At 52.3% G+C, this 17,132-nt stretch overlaps 1 protein-coding gene across 1 annotated transcript; it reads left to right on the top strand.

Annotated features, from left to right (window-relative positions):
• Nucleotides 1-451: 451 nt before the first annotated feature.
• On the top strand, nt 452-8,020 carry DLX3 (distal-less homeobox 3). The gene is made up of 3 exons (XM_083877717.1): nt 452-1,755; nt 3,352-3,542; nt 7,639-8,020. Exons 1-3 carry the CDS (start codon nt 1,422-1,424, stop codon nt 7,978-7,980), a joined length of 867 nt encoding a protein of 288 aa, XP_083733843.1. The 5' UTR covers nt 452-1,421; the 3' UTR covers nt 7,981-8,020.
• Nucleotides 8,021-17,132: the final 9,112 nt, after the last annotated feature.

Genomic DNA, 17,132 nt, shown 5'->3' with positions numbered 1-17,132 from the left:
GCGCGGTGCAGTTCCCTTCGTGTCCGCCAGGCGGCGCCGTTGTCCCGCTCTGGGGGACCCGGGGGGGCACCGAGGGGACAAGGAGAGGGGGGGGGACACACAGAGAGAGGGGACAGGAGGGGACAGGAAGGGACAGGAGGGGACAATCCCACCCAGACATGGCCCCAGCCCTCTCCCAGCCCTCCCAGGGGAATTTCCTGCCCGCAGCAGCAGCAGCAGAGACGAGACCCCCACCCCAAAAACAACCCCCCCCTTGCCAAGCGACCCCTCCCCGAGTTCTGGGGACAATCCTGGGGGTGGCCGGGGGACACCAGGACCTGCCCCCCCAATAAACAACCTCCCAAAAAAAAACAAATTCTTGTAAACCAACCCTGTCCTTCCCCCCAAAGCGTCCCCCCTGCCCCCCAAAAAACACCCCCCCAAAAAATCCCCAAATTTTTGTAAACCAACCCCATCCTGCCCCCCACAGTGTCCCCTGTGTGTCCCCCCACTCCTGCAAACACTTTATTTACCCCCTCACCCTCCTTCACCCAACTCTTTGTTGTTTCTTGAGACAGAGAAAGAAAAAAAATATAAAAATAGAAGGGAGAGAGAAAGAAAAAAAAAATAGAAGGGAGAGACAGAGAAAGAAAAAAAAAATAGAAGAGAGAGAGAAAAGAAATAAATAAAATGAGAGAGAGAAAGAAAAAAAAATAAAAATGAGAGAGAGAAAGAAAAAAAATGAGAAAGAAAAAATAAAAAATGAGAGAAAGAAAAATAAATTAAAAATGAGAGAGAAAAAAACTAAAAATGAGGGAGAGAAAGAAAAAAAATTAAAAAATGAGAGAGGAAGAAAAATAAATTAAAAAATGAGAGAAAGAGAAAGAAAAAAATTTAAAAATTAGAGAGAGAAAGAAAAAATTAAAAAATGAAAGAGGAAAAAAGTTTAAAAATGAGAGAGAGAGAGGAAGAAAAAAAATAAGAGAGAAAGAAAAAAAATAATAAAAAAATGGAAGAGAGAAACATAGAAAGAAAAAAAAAAACATGAGAGAGAGAAGGAAAATAAATAAATATATATATTTAAAAAAAAAAAAAAAAAAAAAAAAAAAAAAAAAAAAAAAAAAGAGAGAGACACACAGAGACAGAAAAAAAAAAAATAAACCCACACAGGAGGAGGCAGGAGCCTATTTTGCCTCCCAGGCAATATTTCTGGAGCCAATCGGAATGCGCACCCACCCTAACCCTGCTCCTTAATTAAAGCCTTCAACCCCACAGCCGGAGCCGGAGCTTTGGGCACAACCTCCACATCCTCCTCTCCATCCTCCAAAAGGCCTCCACAACCTCCCCAACTCGGGGGGGTTTGGGATTATCCCACCCCAACCTCCCCCCTATTTTATTTTATTTTTTTTTTAATTTTCAATTTTTTTTTTTTTATATCAACAATGAGCGGCTCATTCGATAAAAAACTTTCCAGCATCTTGACGGATCTTTCTGGTTCTTTGAGCTGCCATGCGGCTTCTAAAGACTCTCCGACCTTACCTGAGTCCTCTCTCACGGATTTGGGTTATTACGCGGCTCAACATGATTTTTATCCGGCTCAATCCTATGGACAAGCTGTAGGGCATTATCCTTATCCTCAGTTTAACCTCAATGGGATCGCGACTCCCGCCGCTTATTCGCCAAAATCAGAATATTCTTCTTCTTCTTCTCCTTATGGGCCTTCGTACAGGCAGTTTGGGCATTACAGGGAGCAGCAGCTGCAGCAGCAGGAGGCGGGTAAGGAAAAGGGGGTTTGTGGGGTTTTATATGGGGGGTTTGTGGGGTTTTATATGGGGGGGTTTGTGGGGTTTTATATGGGGGTTTGGGGGGTTTTATATGGGGTTTTGTGGGGTTTTATAGGGGGGTTTGGGGGGTTTGTAAAGGGGTTTTGTGGGGTTTTACTCCTTGGGTGTCCCTGGGTTTTGTGGGGTTTTGTTCCTCCAGGAGTTCCTGGGTTTTGTGGGGTTTAGAAGGGGGGTTTGTGGGGTTTTAGAAAGGGGTTTTGTGGGGTTTTATAGGGGTTTTGTAGAGGGGTTTTGTGGGGTTTTAGAAGGGGGTTTGTGGGGTTTTATAAAGGGGTTTTGTAGAGGGGTTTTGTGGGGTTTTGTGGGGTTTTAGAAAGGGGTTTTGTGGGGGTTTAGAAAGGGGTTTTGTGGGGTTTTATATGGGGGGTTTGTGGGGTTTTAGTGCTTTTTTGAGGTTGGCAGGATTTGGAGGGTTTTAGGGTGTTTGTGGGGTTTTGGTCCTCCAGGTGTTCCTGGATTTTGTGGGGTTTTAGAAGGGGCTTTGTAGGATTTTGGTCCTCCAGGTGTCCCCTGGGTTTTGTGGGGTTTTACTCCTCTCAGTGTCCCCTGTTCCTGTGGGGATTTAGGTCTTTGTGGGGTTTTACCCCCTCTGGGTGACCCCAGTCCCTGTGGGGTTCCAGAAAGGGCTTTGTGGGGTTTTAAAAGGGGGTTTTGTGGGGTTTTTCTCCTCCAGGAGTTCCTGGGTTTTGTGGGGTTTCAGAAAGGGTTTCATGGGGTTTTAGTCCCTTCTTGGTGTTGTCGGGATTTGTGGGGTTTCAGAAGGGGCTTTGTGGGGTTTTAGGGAGTTTGTGGGGTTTTACCCCTTCTGGGTGACCCCTGTCCCTGTGGGGGTTTAGATCTTTATGAGGTTTTGCCCCTCTCGGTGTTGCCGGGTTTTGTGGGATTTTGCTCCTCAGGAGTCCCCCGGGTTTTGTGGGGTTTTAGTCCCCTCTCGGTGTTACCAGGATTTGTGGGGTTCCAGAAGCGGCTTTGTGGGGTTTTACCCCTCTCTGTGTCCCTGATCTTTGTGGGGTTTTAGGTCTTTATGGGGTTTAACCCCCCTGGCTGACCCCAATCTTTATGGGGTTTTACCCCTCCAGGTGACTCCAAGATTTGTGGAGTTTTAGATCTTTATAGGGTTTTATCTCTCTGGATGTTCCCTGATCTTTATGGGGTTTAACCCCCCGGCTGACCCCAATCTTTATGGGGTTTTACCCCTCGTGTATCCCCGGATCTTTGTGGGGTTTTACCCCTCTGGGTATCCCTAATCTTTATGGGGTTTTAGATCTTTATGTGGTTTTACCCCTACGGGTGACCCCAGAGTTTGTGGGGTTTTACCCTTTTTGTATCCCCAATCTTTATAGGGTTTTACCCCTCTGGGTGTCCCCAGACTGGGGTCTGGATCTGTTTTGGGCTGTTTTGGCCTCTCCCACCCCCAATCCCCCACTGAGAACAAACCCACATTGGACTCACACTCTGACCCACATCCCCAAAACCCCCCAAATCTCATCCCCCCACGACAAACCCCTTTCCCCTTTTCCCCCCGCAGTGTCCGTGAAGGAGGAGCCGGAGCCGGAGGTTCGGATGGTCAACGGGAAACCCAAAAAGATCCGCAAACCCCGCACCATTTACTCCAGTTACCAACTGGCCGCTCTGCAGCGCCGATTCCAGAAGGCCCAATACCTGGCCCTGCCCGAGAGAGCAGAGCTGGCAGCACAGCTGGGGCTCACCCAGACACAGGTGAGGGATGGGGACACACCTGGGACACCCAAATCCCCTGCTGGGAGAAGTTCAGGGGGAGTTGTCCTGGTGAGGATCCCCCCTGACATCCCAAAATTCCATTATGGGCAGCCCAGAGGGAGATGGAGTTGTTGCCCCATTGAGAATCCCCCCAAAACCTCAAAATTTTCACCAAGAGCAGCCCAGGAGGAGCTGCCCCATTGAGGAACCCCTTTGACACCCCAAATCCCCACTATGGGCAGCCCAGAGGGAGCTGCCCCATTGAGGATCCCCCCAAAATCTGCACCATGAGCAGCCCAGAGGGAGATGGAGTTGTTGCCCCATTGAGGATCCCCCCAAAACCTCAAAATTTTCACCACGAGCAGCCCAGGAGGAGTTGTCCCGGTGAGGAACCCCCCTGACATCCCAAATCTTCACCATGAGCAGCCCAGGGGGAGCTGGAGCAGCTGATGATCCCCCCTGACATCCCAAATCTTCACCATGAGCAGCCCAGGAGGAGTTGTCCCGGTGAGGAACCCCCCTGACACCCCAAAATCTGCACCACGAGCAGCCCAGGGGAAGCTGGAGCAGCTGAGGATCCCCCCTGACATCCCAAATCTTCACCATGAGCAGCCCAGGGGGAGTTGCCCCATTGAGGAACCCCCTGGACACCCCAAAATTTTCACCAAGAGCAGCCCAGGGGGAGATGGAGCTGCCATCCCATTGAGGATCCCCCCGAAACCCCAAAATCCTCATCACGAGCAGCCCAAGGAGAGCCTTATCAGCTGTCACCCCACTGAGGACCCCCCTGACACCCCAAATCTTCACCATGAGCAGCTCAGGGAGAACTGCCCCATTGAGGAACCCCCCAACACCCCAAAATCCCCAATGCAAGAACCACCCCCCATGAATCCTGTATTTAGGAATGATCTGGGAACCAGGAGGAGATTTTGGAGCTCACAGGGGTGGGAGATTTCCACCTTGGAGCAGATTTACTCTACCCAGGGAAAAGAGGAAAGGATTGAGGCAGGAGGGAAGAGGAGACTGAGCCCAGCCCTGCCCCACTCGGCACTTTTGGGGTTTCTCCCTCCTGGCAGCGGCCCCGTGCCAGAGCTGCCTGTGCCACAGGCTTTGGGGCTGGGCAGGTGCCGGGTCAGGGCACACCCGGTGTCCCAGGAATGTGGGGCACCGAGTCCCGGGACGCTGGGGATGAGTCTTTGGGATGAGCTGTTTGGGATGAGCTGTTTGGGATCAGCTTTTGGGGCCGCCCCATTCCCTGACCCCAAATCCCAATCCCCAAGTCCAGAGGCCGGACTCTGCTCCTCCATCCCAAACTCCCCAATGTGTTTTCCCCTGGTTTTTCCTGCCCCATCCCGCTGGGGAAAAGGGATTTGGGGACCGGTTCCACACCCGCTGTCCCCGGCGCTGGGGGTGGCCCTGCAGGCTGGACTGGAAGAGCCGGGACGTGTTGGGATTTGGCTTTGGGCTTCTTCTCCTCCTCCCAAAAATTCCAGGCCAAACCCTGCAAAACTTGGGGTCCTGCTTTGGTGATGGGGGCAAACCTTTGGGTGGGAAGGGAGGGGACAATCCCCAGGGTCAGTGACACCCCCATGTCACCCTCCTTGCCTTGGGGTTGGCGCCCTTGTGCCGCCCTTGGCCTTCCTTCTCCTCCTCCTCCTCTTCATCCTCCTCCTCCTCCTCCCTGGGGGGATGAAGCAATCGGGGCCACTCGGCAAAGGGCTGACGGAGCGCGTCACCCGCTGTCTCCCAGGAGGGACATCCTGTTTGGGTGACAAGTAGAGCCACCGCCGCCACCCCCGCCCCGAGCCCCGGGGCCAAGGGACGCCTCGCCCAAGCGCGGGGACGCTCCCGACACCCGCCCCGAGTGTGGCGTGACTGGGTGACAAGTGACGCCCGTGGCACCCACACAGAGGGGGTACCCCACACGTGTGAGGTGTGGGGTGATGTGTGGGTGGTGTGGGGGGAGAATGGGGTGGGTTGTGAGTAGAGGGTGGATGTAGAGTGGACAGAGAGTGGACAGAGAGTGGACAGAGAGTGTCTGTGGTGGGTTTGTGGTGTGTCCATGACCATGGAGTGTCCAGAGAGTGTCCATGGTGTGTCCATGGAGTGTCCAGTGAGTGTCCAGTGAGTGTCCAGAGAGTGTCCATGGTGTGTCCATGGAGTGTCCAGAGAGTGTCCAGTGAGTGTCCGTGGTGTGTCCATGGTGTGTCCGTGGTGTGTCCATGGAGTGTCCACGGAGTGGACCCTCTGTCCATGGAGGGTCCATGGAATGTTCATGGAATGTCCATGGAGTGTCCACGGAGTGTCCACGGAGTGTCCACATAGTGGACACTCTGCCAAAGAGTGTCCGTGGAGTGTCCGTGGAGTGTCTGTGGTGTGTTCATGGAATGTCCAGAGAGTGTCCATGGTGTGTCCAGAGAGTGTCCAGTGAGTGTCCGTGGTGTGTCCGTGGTGTGTCCATGGAGTGGACACTCTGTCCATGGAGTGTTGGTGGAATGTCCATGGTATGTCCATGGAATGTCCATGGAATGTCCATGGAGTGTCCAGTGAGTGTCTGTGGTGTGTCCGTGGAGTGTCCATGGTGTGTCCATGGAGTGTCCATGGAGTGTCCATGACCATGGAGTGCCCAGAGAGTGTCCGTGGAGTGTCCATGGAATGTCCATGGTATGTCCATGGAATGTTCACGGAATGTCCGTGGAGTGTCCGTGGAGTGTTCGTAGAGTGGACACTCTGCCAAAGAGTGTCCATAGAGTGTCCGTGGAGTGTCCACAGAGTGTCCATAGAGTGTGCACAGAGTGGACACTCTGCCAAAGAGTGTCCGTGGAGTGTCCATGACCATGGAATGTCCAGAGAGTGTCCGTGGTGTGTCCATGTCCGTGGTGTGTCCATGTCCATGGAATGTCCACAGAGTGTCCATGGAGTGTCCACGGAATGTCCGTGGTGTGTCTGTGGAGTGTCCACACACTCTGTCCACAGAGTGTCCATGGAGTGTCCATGACCATGGAGTGTCCAGAGAGTGTCTATGGAATGTCCGTGGTATGTCCACGGTATGTCCATGGAATGTTCATGGAATGCCTGTGGAGTGTCTGTGGTGTGTCCATGGACTGTCCAGAGACTGTCCATGACCATGTCCATGACATTCCGTGACCATGGAGTGTGCACGGTGTGTCCATGGAATGTCCATGGAGTGTCCATGACCATGGAGTGTCCGTGGTGTGGCCGTGGTGTGTCCGTGGAGTGTCCGTGTTGTCCGTGTTGTCCGTGACACTCACACTAAGGGTGACTCCCCGCGTGTCCCACGTCACCCCTGTCCCCAGGAGTTTCCTGCCAAGCACCGTGTGGGGTCCCCATGATGTCCCTCCCCATGTGTCACCTGCATCCCATGTCCCTTCCCGTGTCTCTGGGGTCCCTGTGACCCCCATGTCCCACGTTAGTTCAGCATCCAGGGAAGTTCCCTGTGACCCCCATGTCCCTTCCCATGTCTCTGGGCTGCCCGTGACCCACCTGTCCAGTGTCCCTACAACCCAAACCACCCCATACCCTGTCCCTTCCCCTTCCTGTGCCGTGTCCTGACCCTTTTCCCTGTACCCATTTCACCCTCCCATTCCCTTTCCAGGGTCCTGACCCTTTTCCTTGTACCCATCCCATTCCCTTTCCTCAGCTCTGACCCTTTTCCCTGTACCCATCCCATCCTCCTGTTCCTGTGCCATGTCCTGATCCTTTTCCCTGTACTCATCCCTCTCTCCCATGACCATCCCATGTCCTGTTCCCCTCCATCCCACCCATCCCATTCCCTTCCCCAGGTGAGCTCTAACCCTTTTCCCTGTGCCCATCCCACCATCCCATTCCCATATAGGGTCCTGACCCTTTTCCCTGTACCCATTTCACCCTCCCATTCCCTTCCCAGGGTTGCTCTAACCCTTTTCCCTGCATCCATCCCATCCTCCTGTTCCTGTTCCATGTCCTGACCCTTTTCCCTATACCCATCCCACCCATCCCATTCCCTCCCCAGGTGCTCTAACCCCTTTCCCCCTCCATCCCACCCATCTTTGGTTACTCTCTCACCCTTTTTCCCCTTTCCCCCCTCTCTCCCCAGGTGAAGATCTGGTTCCAGAACCGCCGCTCCAAGTTCAAGAAGCTCTACAAGAACGGCGAGGTCCCTTTGGAGCACAGCCCCAACAACAGCGACTCCATGGCCTGTAACTCCCCTCCGTCCCCGGTCTGGGACAGCCCCAACGGTGGTGGCGGCACCTCCCGCACCCCATTGCCGCAGCCTCTGCCCTACAACTCCTCCCCGGGGTTTCTGGAGGAGCACAACCCTTGGTATCACCCCCAAAACCTCGCAGGACCCCACGGACCCCACCAGGCGCAGGCGGCGGCGGCGCCTTCGATGCATCATCATCATCCATCCCCTGGTCCCCCCAGTGCTGTGTATTGAAAAAACTAAAAAACTCACTAAAAAACTCAAAAAAAAAGAACTCTCAGAAAAAAACTCTGCACGAACTCCTTTGGCCTCCTTTTTTTTTTTTTTTTTTTTTTTTTTCCCCTTTTATCACTCTGGTTTTGCCTTAAAAAAAAAAATTCCCCGCGACAAAACGACGGCGAAAGGAAAAGACGCATCTTTCCCTCTCTCTGTGTTGTATCCCCCTAAAAAAAACTTTTTCTGCTCATCTCAGGAACCAAAAAAACTGCAAAAAAGGCTCCAAAAACTCCGTTCCCGGCACAGGAAAAGCTGGAAAAAAAATTCCTAAAAATCCTAAAAATTCTTTCTGCTACTTTTTTGAATTTTTTTTGAATTTTTTTTGAATTTTTTTGAATTTTTTTGAATTTTTTTGAATTTTTTTGGTTTTTTTTCCATCCTTGCAAACCCCCCTGAGATAAATTTGGTTTCACCCCAAACCCTTCAGAGGATTTTTGGGATGACCCCGGATTTTATTGGGATGGAGGATTTGTGTCACTTTCTCTGCTCATCTCAGGAACCAAAAAAACTGCAAAAAAGGCTCCAAAAAACTCCATTCCTGGCACAGGAAAAGCTGGAAAAAAACTGCAAAAAAGGCTCCAAAAAACTCCATTCCCTGAACAGGAAAAGCTGGAAAAAAAATTCCTAAAAATTCCTAAAAATCCTAAAAATCCTTTCTGCTACTTTTTTGAATTTTTTTTGAATTTTTTTGAATTTTTTTTGAATTTTTTTTTGAATTTTTTTGAATTTTTTTGAATTTTTTTCCATCCTCCTTGCAAACCACCCTGAGATAAATTTGGCTTCACCCCAAACCTTTCAGAGGATTTTTTGGGATGACCCCGGATTTTATTGGGACGGAGAATTTGTGTCACCACAGGGATTTTTCCCCAATGAAAAAGGAACAAAATCCACAAAACTGGAAAAAAATATTTATTTTTTTGGGGGGTGAGAATGATCATAAACACCCCAAAGGATCAAAACAAGAAATCCTCATCCCATCCAGAATCATTCGGGACGATGCTCAGACCAAAAGTTGGTGATTTAAAAATTATATTAATTTTTTTTTTTTTTTTTTTTTGGTGGGGTGTTGAATGGGTGGGTGGGGTGGAGGGGAAGAGAAATATTTTAATATTTAAACAATTTTGGGAAATGGTTTTAAGTTATTATTGAAAGAAAGAAAAAAAAAAAAACAAAACTCGTGTTCATCTCAATTTTCTGCCTCCAGAAAAAAAAGGTAAAAAAAAAGCCTTTTTTTAAAAAAAAAATCGACTTATTTTAAAGGATAAAAATATATATTATATAAGGGAGCTCTTTGCTATTTTTTAAGAGAATAATGCTATTTTTTTAAGCAGAAAAAGTGCCGTTTGAAAGGAGTGTTGATAGCGTTTGTACAGTCCCGGGGGTTTATTTATGTTCCTTCTATAAATAGGGGGGTGTTGGGGTTTTTGGGGGGAAAGAAAAAAAAATAATAATAAAAAAAGGGAGTGTACATAAGGTTCGTTTGTATAAAGTTGTTCCAAACTAAACTGGTTTCGGTCTGGGTTTTTTTGTGGGTTTTTTTTTTTCTATATATATTTTTTATTTTATTTTATTTTATTTTTATTTTTATTTTTTATTTTTTTTAATTTTTTATTTTATATTTTATTTCTGTTTTATTTTATTTTATTTTATTTCTGGTTTATTTTATTTTAATTTATATTTTATTTTATTTTATTTTATTTTTATTTTATTTTACTTTACTTTATTTTACTTTATTTTACTTTATTTTACTTTATTTTATTTTATTTTATTTTATTTTATATTTTATTTTATTCTATTTTATTCTATTCTATTCTATTCTATTCTATCTTATTTTATTTTGTTTTATTTTGTTTTATTTATTTTATTTTATTCTATTTTATTCTATTTTATTATTTTATTTTATTTTTTATTTTATTTTATTTTATTTTATTTTATTTTATTTTGTTTTGTTTTATTTTATTTTATTTTATTTTATATTTTATTTTATTTTATATTTTATTCTATTCTATTTTATTTTATTTTATTTTCCTAAGGAAAATCCCCCCTGGTTTGATGGGAAACCCCCCTTGAGTGTCCCTAAAAATGTCCTTTTCTCCTTCCCCAGGGAACCAAAATTAATAAAAATTCTGCATTTAAAGCTCCAAACTCCTTTTTCCCCCCAATTTCAGGCTGTTTTTTGGGGGTTTTTCCACCTCAGGAAATGCAGATTTTAAACCCTCTGTCACCAATGTAAATCCAAAAACCCCCTGGATGGTCACAGAGACCCCAAAAAACCCCTCAATGGTCTCAGTGACCCCAAAAACCCCCTGGATGGTCACAGAGACCCCAAAACCCCCCTGGATGGTCACAGAGACCCCAAAACCCCCTCAATGGTCACAGAGACCCCAAAAACCCCTCAATGGTCTCAGAGACCCCAAAAACCCCTCAATGGTCACAGAGACCCCAAAAACCCCTCAATGGTCTCAGAGACCCCAAAAACTCCTCGATGGTCACAGAGACCCCAAAAACCCCTCAATGGTCTCAGAGACCCCAAAAACCCTCTCAATGGTCACAGAGACCCCAAAAACCCCCTGGATGGTCATAGAGACCCCAAAAACCTCCTGGATGGTCACAGAGACCCCAAAAAACCCCTCAATGGTCACAGAGACCCCAAAAACCCTCTCAATGGTCACAGAGACCCCAAAAACCCCCTGGATGGTCATAGAGACCCCAAAAACCTCCTGGATGGTCACAGAGACCCCAAAAAACCCCTCAATGGTCTCAGTGACCCCAAAAACCCCCTGGATGGTCTCAGAGACCCCAAAAACCCCTTCAATGGTCTCAGAGACCCCAAAACCCTCCCAGAGCCCCAAAGGCTCCAGTGCCAGAGCTCAGGATGTCCCCAAATGTCCCCAAATGTGTCCCCCAAGGCCCCAAATCCACCCCAAATCCCAAATTCTCAATCCTAAAGGAAGAGTTGGGAACAGGAGCGACTCTGCCTGGAGCTCCACGCGGGGAAGTTTCGGTTTAGTTTTTATTTAATTCTTTAATTTTTTTTTTTTTTTAATGGTTTGGTGGGGTTTTTTTTGGGGGGGGGGTTTGGTTTTGTTTTTGGGGGTTTTTGGGGGGGATTTGGGGTTTTTTTGGGGGGTTTTTTGGGGTTTTTTTGTGGGGTTTTTTGTGGGGTTTTTTTGATTTTTAAAAAAATTTTTTTGTTGATTTTTTTTTTTTTTTTTTTTTTTTTTTTTCATGTAGAGGAGGAGGAGGGGAAATAAATAAATAAAAAACACAAACTCAAGAAGGCGGCGAGGTTACATATCCAGGATTATGTAAATCCCGGGCGCCGGCATCGCCCAGGGCCAGGCGCCTTCCCCGAGCTCCCTCCCAGCTCTGCGGCCTCGGAAATGAGATCAGGGAAAAGATTGGGGGAAGATTTTTGGGAGCTCCCCAACATCCAGAGGGTTCCCGTTCCCTCTTTTTGTTCCCTCTGATCTTCATCCTGAACACGCAGAGGGGTCACCGCGGGCTCCTCCTGGAACAGATGTGGCCAAAAACAGCTGGAATTTCCAAAAATTACCCCAAAATCCCTCCCTGGGGTCAGGCTTGGGGTCCTGGGATAGTCCTGAGAGTGGGATGGGAATGGGAATGGAGAATTAGGAATTGGGAATGGGGATGGGAATGGAAATGGGAATGGGAATGGGAATGGGGAATGGGAATGGGAATGGGAATGGGAATGGGGATGGGGATGGGAATGGGGATGGAATGGGGATGGAATGGGGATGGAACAGGAATGGGAATGGGGAACGGGAATGGGGATGGAAATGGAGTGGGAATGGGAATGGGAATGGGGAACGGGAATGGGGATGGAATGGGGATGGAACAGGAATGGGAATGGGAATGGGAATGGCTCCTCCCGAAGCTCTCCCGGCACAGATGTGGCCAAAAATCCCTGGAATTCCCAAAAAAGACCTCAAGATCCTTCCCCGGAGCTGGGCTTGGGGTCCCAGGACATTCCTGAGAGGGGAATGGGAATGGGAATGGGAATGGGGATGGGAATGGGGATGGGAATGGGAATGGGAATGGAAATGGGGAGTGGGAATGGAATGGGGATGGGAATGGGAATGGGAGTGGCTCCTCTCGCAGCTCTCCCGGCACAGATGTGGCCAAAAACTCCTGGAATTCCCAAAAAATATCCTGAGATTCCTCCCTGGGGCTGGGCTTGGGGTCCTGGGATATTCCTGACAGTGGGATGGGAATGGGGATGGAATGGAATGGAATGGGAGTGGGAATGGGAATGGGGAATGTGGAATGGGGATGGGAATAGGAATGGGGCAGGAATGGGATCCAGGGGTACAGCCCCCACAGGTGTGGGGACACCCCCCCACTGTCCCCAGCGTCCCTTTCCCGTCCTGGCACAGGCACAGAGTGACCTTCCCTCGCCATCCCAGTTATCCCAGTTATCCCAGTTACCGGCAGTGGGGACGGCCCAGACAGACCCGGGATGGCAGGACGGGGGTTTGTGTGTCCTGGCTGGGGATGGCACTGCCAGAGGGGGGTGACAGTGGCAGAGGGGGTGACCGTGGCAGGGGGGGTGACAGTGGCAGAGGGGGTGACAGGGCCAGGGGAGGTGACAGTGCTGGGGGGGTGACAGTGCCAGGGGTGACAGTGGCAGGGGAGGTGGCACTGCCAGGGTGGGTGGCAGGGTCAGAGGTCACAGTGCCAGGGGTGACAGTGCCCAGAGAGGTGACAGGGCCAGGGGTGACAGTGCTGGGGGAGGTGACAGTGCTGGGGGGGTGACAGTGCCAGAGGTGGCAGTGTTGGGGGAGGTGACAGTGCCCAGGGAGGTGACAGTGTTAGGGGAGGTGGCACTGCCAGGGGGGGTGACAGTACCAAGGGGTGACAGTGCTGAAGGTGGCAGTTCTGGGGGAGGTGACAGTGCCAGGGGTGACAGTGATGGGGGTGACAGTACCAGGGGTGACAGTGCCAGGGAGGTGACGGCGTTGGAGGTGACAGTGCCAGGGCTGACACTGCCGGGGGGTGACAATGCCGGGGGTGTCACTACCGGGGATGTCACTCCCCGTGTCCCCCCACTGTCCCCCGGGCCCAGCAGGACCCATCCCAGCTCGCCCTCGGCTCCTGCCCCGTTGCGACATTCGTGGCCCTTGCGACACCCGGCGCCAGCCCCGGGAGCGGGGGCAGCGCCCGCCCACGGCCCGGCCCGGCACAGCCCGGCCCGGCACAGCCCGGCCCTGTGCTCAGCATCCTGGAGCTCCCTGGGGGTGTCCCTGTCCCCATCCCCCTTGGGATGGTTCTGTCCCCATCCCCCCATGTCCCCATCCTCTTGTCCCCATGGCCATGTCCCATCCCCATGTCCCCATCCCCATGTCCCCATCCCCATGTCCCCATCCCCATGTCCCCATCCTCTTGTCCCCATCCCCATGTCCCATCCCCATGTCCCATCCCCATGTCCCCATCCCCATGTCCCCATCCCCATGTCCCCATCCCCATGTCCCCAGGGAACCCTTCACACCCCACCCGAAATTCCTAAATTCCTCCCAGACATGGGGAGAGACACCAGGAGTGTCCCAATGTCCCCAGGAGTGTCCCAATGTCCCCAGGAGTGTCCCAGGGGTGTCCACAGGGGTGTCCCAATGTCCCCAGGGGTGTCCCCAGGGGTGTCCCCAGGGGTGTCCCAATGTCCCCAGGGGTGTCCCCAGGGGTGTCCCCAGGGGTGTCCCAATGTCCCCAGGGGTGTCCCCAGGGGTGTCACCATGAGTGTCCCAATGTCCCCAGGAGTGTCCCAGGGGTGTCCACAGGGGTGTCCCAATGTCCCCAGGGGTGTCCCCACATCCCCCAGGCTCTGTCCCCCCCTCCCTGTCCCACTCCCGTTTCCGATCCCCTCCAGGACTCTCACCCCTCTCTCCCTCCTCTCCCCCCGTTTCCCCCTGTCTCTCCCCCTGTTTTCCCCCGTCTCCCCCCTGTTTCCCCCCTTTCCCTCTCTCCCTCCTCTCCCCGTTTTCCCCCTGTTTCCCCCTGTCTCTCCCCTGTTTCCCCCTGTTTCCCCCTGTCTCTCCCCTGTTTCCCCCTGTTTCCCCCTGTCTCTCCCCTGTTTCCCCCTGTCTCTCCCCCTGTCTCTCCCCCTGTTTCCCCCTGTCTCTCCCCTGTTTCCCCCCGTCTCTCCCCCTGTCTCTCCCCTGTTTCCCCCTGTTTCCCCCTGTCTCTCCCCTGTTTCCCCCTGTTTCCCCCTGTCTCTCCCCCTGTCTCTCCCCCTGTTTCCCCCTGTTTCCCCATGTCTCTCCCCTGTCTCTCCCCCTGTTTTCCCCCTGTCTCTCCCCCTGTTTCCCCCTGTTTCCCCGTTTCCCCCTGTCTCTCCCCCTGTTTCCCCCTGTTCCCCCCTGTCTCTCCCCCCTGTCTCTCCCTCCTCTCCCCCCTGTTTTTTCCCCCTTTCTCTCCTCCCCTCGCTGCTCCCGGAGCAGGTCCCCACTTGTCTCCTCTCCTCTCTCCCTGCCCGCTTTATGAGCTCTTTTCCCCTGTGGCCGCGAGGCTGCCGCCTGCCTGTCTCTGTCTCTGTCTCTGCCTCTGTCTCTCCCCATCGCCTTCAAACAGGCGCTTTGGGAGCCGGTGCCGGTGCCCGGGGCAGGCCCGGGCCGCCAGCCAGGCTCCGGGGCTGGGAAAGTCCCCAGGAGCGGCCGGGGAGCCCCAGAGCCCCGGGGAGACACGGGCGTCGCTTTGGGTGGGTTTGGGTGGGTTTGGGTGGGTTTGGTGCCAGTGGGATCCGAGTAGAGGGTGCTGGTGGGTCTGGGATAGTTCTGGGTGGGCACAGGGAGGGTCCTGGTGGGTCTAGGATAGTTCTGATGGGTCTGGGATAGTTCTGGGTGGGCACAGGGAGGGTCCTGGTGGGCACAGGGAGGGTCCTGGGGGGCACAGGGAGGGTCCTGGTGGGTCTGGGATAGTTCTGGTGGGTCTGACCAGCCTCCAGTGGGCACCAGAATGGTCCTGGTGGGTCTGGGATAGTTCTGGGTGGGCACGGGGAGGGTCCTGGGGGGTCTGGGATAGTTCTGGTGGGTTTGGGATAGTTCTGGGTGGGCACAGGGATGGCTCTGGTGGGTCTGGGAGAGCCCTGGGTGGCTCTAGGATAGTCCCCAGTGGGTCTGGGACAGCTCTGGTGGGCACAGGGAGCATCTCGGGTGGTCTGGGACAGCACTGGGGGGCTCTAGGATAGCCCTGGGTGGCTCAGGGACACCCTGGGTGGGTCAATGTCAGCTCCCATGTCCCCCCAGGGCTGTACCTGTGTCTGGGAGAGCTCCAGCTGTGCCACCAGTGGCTCTGGGACACCCCTGGGTGGCTCTGGGTGGCTCTGGGACATTTCCAGTGGCTCAGGGACACCCCTGGGTGGCTCTGGGTGGCTCTGGGACATTTCCAGTGGCTCAGGGACACCCCTGGGTGGCTCTGGGTGGCTCTGGGACATTTCCAGTGGCTCAGGGACACCCCTGGGTGGCTCTGGGTGGCTCAGAGGTTCTCCCCAGGGCCGTACCTGTGTCTGGGTGAGCCCCAGCCGTGCCACCAGTGGCTCAGGGACAGTTCTGGGTGATTCTGGGACAGCCCCCAATTGGTCTGTGACTGCTCTCGCGGCCCCAGGACCTTCTGGGACCCCCAGGACCCCCCCAGGACTCCTCACCCATCCCATCCCACCCCCCCAGGACCCCTGAGCCCCCCAGGACCCCTGACCCAGACCATCCCATCCCCCCTGAGCCCCCCAGGACCCCTGACCCAGCCCATCCCACCCCCCTGAGCCCTCCCAGGACCCCCAGGACCCCTGACCCAGCCCATCCCACCCCCCTGAGCCCTCCCAGGACCCCCAGGACCCCTGACCCAGCCCATCCCACCCCCCTGAGCCCGGCAGCTCCGGGCCGGGGATTCCCCAAAGGCCCCGCCCACGCCCCGCCCACTCTGTGACGTCACCCCAGGGGCATCCCCCGTGTCCCCCCCTCATTGTGTCATTTCAGGCCACCCCCACTTTGTGTCATTGTCACCTCAACCCGGGGATGGGGGACACAGAGCGGGGGATGGTGACACTGGAGGGGACAAGGGACAGCCCTGGGGACAGGAGGTGACACCTGGGGACACCTGGGGACACCCAAAAGGGAAGGGAAGGGAAGGGAAGGGAAGGGAAGGGAAGGGAAGGGAAGGGAAAGAAAGGAAAGGAAAGGAAAATAAAATAAAATAAAATAAAATAAAATAAAATAAAATAAAATAAAATAAAATAAAATAATAAAATAAAGTAAAATAAAATAAAATATCAGAGATGGGCTTGGAAGGGGAGAAAGGGAGAGAAAAAACTAAAGGAGAAAAATATTAATTTTTTTAAAAAAAATCAGGGGTGGGTTTGGAAGCAGAGAAAGGGAGGGAAGAAATTAAAGGAGAAAAATAATAAAAAAAAATTAAAAATCAAGGATGGGCTTGGAAGGAGGGAAAAAATTAAGGGAGAAAAATAATAAAAAAAAAAATCAAGCATGGGCTTGGAAGGAGGGAAAAAAATTAAAGGAGAAAAATAAAAAAAAAATTTAAAAAAATCAAGGATGGGCTTGGAATGAGAGAAGAAATTCCTGTGCCAGGTAAACCAAAGCCCAAAGATCCTCCTGGCAGATAAAGGGAGATCCCCAGAGCTGTAATTACAGATACACCGAGGGAGGAGGAGAAAAAAAAATAAAAATAAAAAATAAAACCCTAAAAAAGCCCTGGAGCCAAGAGCAGGAATTCTGGCTTTGAATGGCAGAGCCAAGGAGGAGTTAATGACAATCCCCGGGCAGACAGAGCGGCGTCTGTGCCCTCCCACAGCCCAGAGCCCAGAGCTGCCCCACTGCTGCCCCACAGCCCAGAGCTGCCCCACAACTGCCCCACTGCTGCCCCACTGCTGCCCCACAGCCCTCCCACTGCCCCACAACTGCCCCACTGCTGCCCCACTGCCCTCCCACAGCCCCAGAGCTGCCCCACAGCCCAGAGCTGCCCCAGAGCTGCCCCACAACTGCCCCAGAGCTGCCCCACAACTGCCCCAGAGCTGCCCCAGAGCTGCCCCAGAGCTGCCCCAGAGCTGCCCCACAGCCCTCCCACTGCCCCACAACTGCCCCACT

This window comes from Zosterops lateralis (genome assembly GCF_965231275.1).
Source record: "Zosterops lateralis genome assembly, chromosome: 24".
Lineage (NCBI taxonomy): Eukaryota > Metazoa > Chordata > Aves > Passeriformes > Zosteropidae > Zosterops > Zosterops lateralis.
This window is presented reverse-complemented; position numbering and strand designations above follow the sequence as displayed.